The 10088-nt window shown below is 34.2% G+C and overlaps 1 protein-coding gene across 1 annotated transcript; it reads left to right on the top strand.

Moving 5' to 3' along the window:
* Nucleotides 1-732: 732 nt before the first annotated feature.
* On the top strand, nucleotides 733-2810 carry LOC113765780 (pectinesterase 2-like). Its single transcript, XM_027310029.1, has 2 exons — nucleotides 733-1639; nucleotides 1929-2810. Exons 1-2 carry the CDS (start codon nucleotides 748-750, stop codon nucleotides 2615-2617), a joined length of 1581 nt encoding a protein of 526 aa, XP_027165830.1. The 5' UTR covers nucleotides 733-747; the 3' UTR covers nucleotides 2618-2810.
* Nucleotides 2811-10088: the final 7278 nt, after the last annotated feature.

Here is a 10088-nt window from a genome sequence, read left to right as displayed (position 1 = left end):
ATGTGAAAGGTGATCAGGAACCAGAAGGGTTTGAGGTCTCACAAGGTTCAATTCAAATCAATTGTATACATTTAATAACATTGCCGGTAAATTCATGCAGTTATAGTGTAATCGTAATTTTGCATAAATTTATTTATATGAATTCACACTAAAATTGTGCAAGTTTCCATTAGATGTTTGTAAAAATTATACAACTTATTTAAATTGTATAACAACTCAACTTATGATACTCCAATCCCAACAAAAGCCTGTGCGTCCTTGTCTAGCTAGCTTCCCCGTAACCCATTCAACACTACCTGTCAATGCTGAATATTCCGTTACAATCATTCTCTGCAATAAGGTAATCATAAACTAAAGATCAGAATATGACCTAGACGCGTCATGTGCTGAGTCTAATTTCCTCATCCATTCCTGGATTGTCATCAAGTCAACGAAAATAATAGATAGCTCAATACAGCTGTTACTATATTTCATGATTAGATTTAGTCTCCGCAGGCAAAATCAGAAAATTCAGAATATTGAATTGCTTTACTACTTATCAACTATATGATAAAAGGAACGAAGAAGGTGCATCCCTACCCCACATCCAACGTTTTAGACTAGACCGCCCAATGTTTTTGCCTGCACTTCTATATATAGCAACCCAAAGCTCATCCTGAAAGTACTCCACACAAGCTTGCTAATTACAAAGCATTCTATTCCCTTACATTTCCGATTTCACCATCTTGATCAAGTCGATCCATTGACATGTTGATCTCTAAGCTAGCAATGGCATTCCCTTTGGCAATTTTTCTTTTCATGACTGTTTTTGTTTCTCCAGCTATCTCTAGAAATATTCCTCCAACACCATCAATAAAATCATGGTGTGCACAAACCCCATATCCACAACCATGTGAATATTTCTTGTCCCAAAACCCTAAATACGGCTATAATTATCCCATAAAAGGGAAGTCCGATTTTCTCAAGATGTCACTCAATCTTGCCTTAGAACGTGCCGTACATGCCCAAGAAAACACCAATAACCTCGGCTCAAAATGTCGAAATGAGCGTGAAAAGGCCGCATGGGAAGATTGTTTAGAGCTATATGAAAGCACCATTGTCAAGATTAACAAAACTGTTGATCCTTACACCACCAAATGCAGTGAAGTTGATGCACAAACTTGGCTCAGCACAGCACTCACCAATCTTGAGACCTGCAAACAAGGGTTCATTGAACTTGGTGTCGCTGATCATCTTGTGCCCTTGATGTCAAACAACGTTAGCTGTTTGATTAGTAACACATTATCCCTAAACAAAGTGGGATATAATGAGCCAAGTTATAAGGAGGGGTTCCCAACTTGGGTGACTCCGGGCGACAGGAAACTCTTGCAGTCTTCATCTCCAACACCGAATGCTGTGGTAGCACAAGATGGTTCGGGCAACTTTAAGACGGTTGCAGCAGCTGTAGCTGCTGCAGCGACACGATCGGGTAATGGAAGGTATGTGATACACGTAAAGGCTGGAACGTATAAGGAAAATGTGGAGATTGGAACTAAGTTGAAGAATATCATGTTGGTTGGTGATGGTATTGGAAAAACCATTATCACGGGAAGCAGTAGCGTTGGCGGTGGTACCACCACTTTCAAATCTGCAACAGTTGGTAAGTTAAGCCTACAAAGAAAGCAATTTTAGTTTATATATATACACAACTAGCTAGAAGAGATTTTACATAACTTGGAACTTAAGTGAATATCAAGGAAGGTTTCTCTCAAGCACAAATTGCACCACGAAATTGTTTGTTAACAACATGCATGCTCGATGTATAAAGAACTTCTTCTGTCCGTGCATGGCAGCCCTCTAAAGTGATGTTGGTTTTCAAATTGTATTTGAATATTCATGTGTAGAAAATTGTAACGGAGCTGACAATATTCCTGTCTACATAATTTCAGCGGTTGTTGGTGATGGATTCATTGCTCGAGGAATTACATTTAGGAACACAGCCGGACCTCAAAATCACCAAGCGGTAGCTCTTCGATCTGGTTCCGATCTCTCTGTCTTCTACCAGTGCAGCTTTGAAGGCTATCAAGACACCCTTTACGTCCACTCGCAAAGACAATTTTACAGCGAATGCGATGTCTATGGAACTGTTGACTACATATTTGGAAATGCTGCTGTTGTTTTCCAGAATTGCAATCTTTATTCAAGAAATCCTCCGAACAAGACAAACACTATCACAGCACAAGGTAGAACCGATCCCAACCAAAACACTGGAATATCTATCCACAATTCCAGAGTTACAGCTGCCTCGGATTTGAAGCCAGTGCAGAGCTCAGTCAAGACATATCTTGGAAGGCCATGGCAACAATATTCAAGAACGGTGTTTATGAAAACATTTCTTGATGGTTTAATTGATCCGGCTGGTTGGCTGCCCTGGAGTGGTAATTTTGCTCTAGATACCTTATACTACGGAGAATATGCTAATACAGGGCCTGGTTCGTCAACTGCAAATAGGGTAAACTGGAAGGGGTATCACGTGATAACTAGTGCAACAGAGGCTTCTAAATTCACCGTCGGAAACTTCATTGCTGGCAATTCTTGGTTGCCAGCCACCAACGTGCCTTTCACTTCCGGTCTCTAATTCAATTCATTCTCTACTCCCAAAAGTTGAATTCATTATTTTGTATTTAGCAGCGAGTGAATAATGTTCATTTTCTATTCATGGAAAGAAAACCATGGAATAGGATCTCTTCAGCAATTGTTTTTTATCATAGTACTACAAGTGTATCTTACCTAGTTAAGTTGTCATTCTTTCATACTTCCTGTAATAATGATTATTGTCCATAAATAGCAAGTTGATTATTTGAATTACCATTCTTTCTGGATTTGGGAGACTAAGGGTGCTGAATATCTTATCCTATTTTCATAATTGGTCCAATCAAAGTATGAAATTTCAAGATGACGGCCATTAATTAGGATTTCGATGACTTTTTCAAGATTTAACCACTGATTTTTTTTTTGCCTGTCAAAAAAAAAAAAAAAAGATTTAACCACTGTGAGTTGACCATCGCGTTTGTCAACATTTGCCAAGATAGCAATAGCAATGGTCAGAGACTTTTACACCCACAAGTTCATTTTTTACTTTTCTGTCTTATTCAATTAATAAGGACGTATTCGATGAACTTTGAATTTTCTTTCTTTTTTTCGTATTCGGAAAACCAAACGAATGGTCCTATCACCCTCTGTCAAACCTTATTGTGGTTAGGGGTGGGCATGGGTCGGATACCCGCTCTTAACATAATTTGGCTGATCTGACCCTAATATATCGGATCAGCCAGTTTGTGACCCTAAACCGCTCCTAATATCTTCGAGTACCCGCTACTCAGGTATCCGTTGGTGCTATTACGATTTATAGCCATCAGGTAACCGCTCCTAATAAAATTTAACAATCAAAAGAAATTTTTTTACGGATATTTTAAGGAATAGAAAAGTTTGAAAAGAAAGAATAACAAAATCTCGTTTTTTTTCTATTTTTATTTGAGTATTTAATACTAATACAATTTTATTGATTCAATTTTCACATATCTTTACCCTATGACCCGCCCCTAAAAAAAACTATTTTCCAATAAAAAAATTTGTTTTGCACTTAATATCAACATGTTTTCAAATAAAAAAAAACATGCTTTCCAATAATATTGGTAGAGATATTGTAATCAAAGTCCACATATCACTATTCTCACACATTTCATCCAACAATCAAATCGATCTCATAAATTTAGTACATATTAAAATTATAATATCTAATAGACAAAAAAAAGTTTCATAATAATTTTGAGTACATCACCATTCTCACACATTTCATCCTTCTACAACACAACAAACACAAGAATAATAAGTATCTAGCAACTTCCCCAGCTTCCTTAAGGATGTGTATAGTACAAGACTGCATCCCAAATGAGTCGACTATGGAATCAAATCCGAAAAAGAATTAAACAGAGCTAATTATTTTTGGAGCAAGTATAACCAAAATAAACTTGAAAAATCTTCCTCAACTTCCTTACATCTTTGGAATAGACCTATGGCATTAAAGGTGATGAAAAAGAAAAATAAATTTCTTGCACTAAAATAAAAGAGACAAATTTAAGAGACATAATTGCAATAAAATAAATCAAATAAATAAATAAATGAAAGACACAAATGTTTTAATTATCTAGCTAACAAAAAATTAGAACTCCAAACACAAATCTTTGATTGAATTGATGAAAAATTTGTAGGAAAGATCGATGAAGGTAGAATACAAATGAAAAGAATGAAAGGAATGAACAATTTTATGGTAAAGTTTCACAAATTTTTCTTCGTTTTATTCAAGTTTCACCGAGAATATTCACTTTCTTCAGACAATACGAAGAGAGGCAGGTCATATGAGATTAGAATATGAGGCTGTGAGCTACTATATTTACACTTTGGATTAAAAATTATAAAATGATCCCTAATTTTTTAATATTTATATAATATACCCTGCAGGTTGGGTACTCACAAATTTTTATTTTTCTGATCCATATCCATATCCGTTTTTATGGGTACCCGACCCTCATATGCCCTGCTAAGAGAAATCGGATCGGATATCCTATTTTTCGGGTCGAGCCGGGCCGGGCTGGGCCGGGTTCGGTTTTTTTGCCCAGAGAGTTTGAACTTTGATCTCTTGTTCTTGTTATTAATATCCTATTAGTATTTAAGTTAGATCTCAAGGCACGTAGTATAGAGAATTGTTGTTGTTCATCTAATGATTGGGGTTGGAATAAATCTAAAATCTCCCACATTTGTAATGAATTTATCTGTGGAGATGCTAAACATTAAACAGGTTGGTTTAGTGAAAATTGGGAACCCAAAATTGGTTAGTTATTTTCCTTTCCCTATATATAACAAGCCAGCCCCTAATGTAAGTGTGATTTGAGTTTGAAAATGCAATAAAACCAATCCCAAAATGTCAGATTGACTTGGATGTAAAAAAAAAAAAAGCCACATTAATTTTTTTTAAAACAAAAGAAAAGCTCAAATGTCTTAGCTTTTCTAAATGTTATCGAAGTATCCATCATTCATATATCTGTTGAGTCTTTTAATGATGATTTTCTTATTCATACATTGATTATATATGTATTAAGAAAGGAATAATTTGAGAAATCAATGTTGATTCAATAATAGATGTATTTGACTAAATGAAGGATTATAAAATACAATTATGCATGCCACGCATCAATATTAGGTAAAAAATGACTAGAGAGCTTAATTTTTATATCTGTTTTATACTTTATGTTTTGTAACTAAAAAACATCTTATTGCTGGTCAACATCTATTGAACTTTTGTTCTCAATTTATTATGCTTTATTTGCTATAACATTTTTATTATATTTTGACTGCTTACTGTGCTAACGAAATCTTTGGTTGCCATTGAAAATAAGCATAGCTGGTGCACATGTTTCACAGAAAAGAATCACCTAGTTCTTTCAATTTTAACTTAAAAAAAAAAATACCTTCCACAGCCTTTCCACCCCAATTACTAGACTTAGAATTCAAGTTTTAAACTTGACAGCGAGGAAATTTGACTTGATTTCACAAACAAGGTAAGAGGAATCAACAAATGATTTATTTAATTTCGTAATCATAGATTAGAACTTATTAACGGAACCTAATGCATAAGGTGAAAGATGTAGCATACTTGTATATACATCATTATTATAATAAGCTAACTATATACTTGAATTCTAGGAAATGCCCATCCAGGAAAGGATAATATACCGCCTAGTCTAAACCTTACTTGAGGATTAGAAACACAATCTCTCTCGTGTGCAAAATACTTTAGAAAGTTCAACCTGTTCCCAGAGAAAAAAAGAGTGGAAAAGATAGGTTCACCTTTGGGAGTTGGGGGCTTCTTATCTAAATAAAGGTGCACCACAGCACCAATGCAAGAAATTAAAAAAGTATTTTGAGGAGAGAGATGAAAATTGTCCCACAAATGCTCCTTTTGTAACTGTACAAGTTGTATTAGTAAAACAATTAAAATTAATAAAAGCTATAAACAATTATTATAAATATAACAGATGATAACTTTTGTCACGTTTTGCTATTTGTCAAACTCGATCTAATATTAGACTGAGAGAACAAGAGATTGATTACTGTATTGCTGTGATTATTACGACTTACAGCAGAAAAAAATCTCAAATTTTGTCTTCATAATATTTCCTTTCTCCTTTAAAACTATGAAATCACTTTGTTACTATCACAGCTACACGAGTTTCAACGGAAACTACCCTCATGTTTGGCCTTTATTTTCTCAATCTTTCTTCTTAGTTTTCTTTCTTCTATGAGATGCCTTCTTCTCAGATTGTATAAAATCTATTTGTTGTCCTTGTTATTGATGTCAATCAAAAAATGGAGCATATTAGCATATCAATTGGTGCCATTTTTTCAATTGCAGTTATAGTTTCTTATTAAGAACTTCATCATAGTTATGTTTATTAATCAATTGGCATCAATTAATTTGAGCCCCAATTACTCATTTGTCAGATTTTAATCTTCTAATACTCCCTCCGTCCCGCAAAGTCCGTCGCACTTCGAAAACAACACTTTTTAATCACAGTAACATCCACTTACCTGTAAACTCGTTTGTTCCAAGCTTGCCCTTTATTGACTCATCCAAGAAACAAATGGATCCCATAAAAAAGCACTCTTTTGTTTCAAAAAATTGGTTTCCTTACCGTAATCTTCTTCATCCAAGAAACAAATGGGTCAAAGCGGACCCATCAAAAAGCAATGCTTTGTTTCAGCCACCAAAAAGTACGTCTAGCACATGCATTGTCACATCATTAGTGGAGGACAGAAATGAGACTTCACAGCTTAAATAGTTTAAAATATTAAACATGACAAATATTTTGAAATAGCCCAAAAAGAAAATATGACACTTTCAATGGGACGGAGGGAGTAATACATAATGTCTTTAGGCATAGTAGTAAGTTCACACCATGTGATGCAAGCAATCAAGCCCAAATTTCTATCAAGGGAGATCAATGAAATATTACAAACTTCAAGGTAGATAAGTGAAATAGCTAGAATTCTTGGGGAGGTTTCTAAAATCATCCCTGAAATTTATTATGTTTTATTTGCTGTAACATTTTTTTATTATATTTTTTTTCGGTTTGCCCCCCAACAAAATCTTGGGTCCACCGTTGCAAATAAGCATAGCTGATGCACATGTTTCACAGAAAAGAATCAAATAGCTCCTTCAATTTTAACTTGATTTCACATAAAAGGTTAGAGGAATCAAGAAATTTATTTATTTAAATTCGTAATCCTAGATTTGAACTTGTTAAGGGAACCTAATGTATTGGGCGAAAAGTGTAGCATGACTTGTATATACATCATTATTACAATAAGCTAACTATAGACTTGCCCATTCAAGAAAGGATGATATATGGCCTAGTCTAAATCTTTCTTGAGGATTAGAAACACAATAAAAAAAATTACTATAGAAAGTTCACCTGTTCCCAGAAAAAAAAAAATGGAAAGTTCTCCCTTGGCGGTTGGGACTTCTTATCTAAATAAAGGTGCACCACAGCACCAGTGCAGGTAATTATGTGATCAATCAATAAATAAACACAGTCTACATCCCGGTATAAGTTTTTATCGGCCAAGAAATATGTAGAGCGTTCTACTTCTTTTCCGTTCATATTGTTCATCGATTAAATACAGTTCTTATGTTAGTAGTTTCTTCTATATCATTTTCCCTTTTTTCTTTCCTGTCCTATTCTTTTGCTTATTCTAGGGATGGCAGTTAATGGGGCAGGGGTTGGGGTGGAGGGGGGGGGGGAGTTTTTCTCCCCCGTTAAGAAATTGGGCCGGGGACGGGGGAATATATCCCCGCCCTATCCCCCGCCCAGCCACCCACAAAATATATATATATTTGATTAATGTATATTTATATGTATATATATATATAATATTTAATTTAATTAGTTACAAACTTATAATAATAATATTATTATTAGTTATAAGTATTATATAATATATATTAGCATATGTAATATAGTTGATATTATCAATTATACTAATAATTATACATGTCTATTAATAGAAATTAGTAATTAGTTATACTAGATTTACTAATGCATTTATACTAAATTGCTAATTATACTTAACACATTAACACTTTTTCTCAAAAAAAAAATACAATAATGACTTAATGATTGTATTTATTATAAAAGTGAAAACTTGATTATTTTAGTTGTATTTGTTTCATCATGTTGTATTGTATTCAAATAGTTTTTGTTTGATCATTTTTATGGGTTTCAATTATAAAATTACAGTGAATAATGATTTGATGATGTGTTGATATTTTATTACTTAATTATTTACTAAAATTTGACTACAATAAAATTATATAATAAATTTTTATTAACCCCGCGGGTGCCCCACGAGAGAAGCTGGGCGGGGGATGGGGCGGGAACAGGAGGAAGTAGTGGGCAACAGGGCGGGGGCTGACGTTGCCATTACAAGGTTATTCCCTGCCATTGTACAAAAATTGCAAGTATTAATTGTGACAGTTTAAATTTGTCCTCAATCTAATTTTTTTAAAAAAGAAAACTCCTTTTCTTGCCTCAAATTTTCACTACAAAATTGCTTTAACCTTTACTGTTGGCCTACTTCAATCAGATTCTTCTACACAAGATTATACTTTATTTAACTTCAAGAAAACCCCACTTTCCTGTATCGTTTTCCCTAACAGTTTATCATGAAGGTTTTATTTTCCTAACACTTTTCTTGTTTAGTTTTTTTTCCTAACGATCTAAGTAGACAGGAAGAGAATATTATGCATTAGTTTGCCATGTCAACGTATAAGTATAAATCCAAGTCGGAGTGGGATGTATATTGCTCCTATACACACATCAAATCAATTGATCCTGAAATTATTTAGGAAAGCGAATTATTTCGAAACAACCAGATGTAAATCCACTTCCGTATGGAAAATGAAGAAATAGGGTAAACTAATAAATCAAGGCCACCCTGGCTATTCTTATGTTTAAAAAAAAAAAAAATCAAAACCCATCCTTATATTCAGTAATGACTTGAAAATTTTCCCTTCCTAGTCTGAAGAAACTTTAGACAACGAAAGCCCTCAAAATCCAGTTTCCAAGAAAAGACAAAAATGAAGTAAAAAAGAGCAATGGATGAATCTCGTCGAGGTGACAATAATGCTTCAACTTCAAGATCAAGATCAACATCGACTTTCACATGTGGGGATATGCTTCGGATCCCTGTCATCGAACAAGAAGTTCAAAAAAAGGGGGGCTGTGAACACGACTTTTGCATGGATTGCATAGCGAATTATTTGAAGGCAAAAGTCGAAGATGAGAATACAGCAAATCTGAAGTGCCCCAATTCAGATTGTGACAAATTCTTAAGCCCTCTTGAATGTAAAGCATTAATCTCCCAAAAACTTTTTATCGAATGGAGCGATTGTATTTGCAACTCATTCGTGCTAAAGTTTCCAAGGTGTTATTGTCCTAACAACAATTGTTCCACATTGATCATCAACGAGTGCAAAAAGAGATGTACCAGATCTCTGTGTCCAAATTGCAAAAGACTATTTTGTTTCAATTGCCAAGTGCCGTGGCATGCAGGATTTAAATGCAGTGAAACTGGTCAATATAGAGATGAAATTGATTTGGAATTTGGGAGGCTAGTACAGGAGAGTATGTGGGCAAGATTCCCTAGATGTGGTCACGTTATTGAGCGAACACATGGTTGCAATACTATGCGATGCAGGTTAGCACTATTTGCACTGTTTAAATTCAAGATAAAGTTTTATATTGATTAGTTTCTACCTTCTATCAAAGTTTAATATAGTATTCTATGTTTATTTTTATTTTCTATTTTCTTGGACGAAAGAAGACTTCTAGTCTTGCAACAGAGAAAGGGGAAATAGAAGGGTTTGAGAGTTAAATCAAGAATCTTATCTGATTAATATCCCTACTAATTAAGTTAGATTTTGGAGGCTGATGATTAAGTTTATTCACAGTAAATTAAAAGTATTTTGTCTTTTCTTTTTTGAGTTATAG

The sequence above is a fragment of the Coffea eugenioides genome, chromosome 3, assembly GCF_003713205.1.
Source record: "Coffea eugenioides isolate CCC68of chromosome 3, Ceug_1.0, whole genome shotgun sequence".
NCBI lineage: Eukaryota > Viridiplantae > Streptophyta > Magnoliopsida > Gentianales > Rubiaceae > Coffea > Coffea eugenioides.
This window is presented reverse-complemented; position numbering and strand designations above follow the sequence as displayed.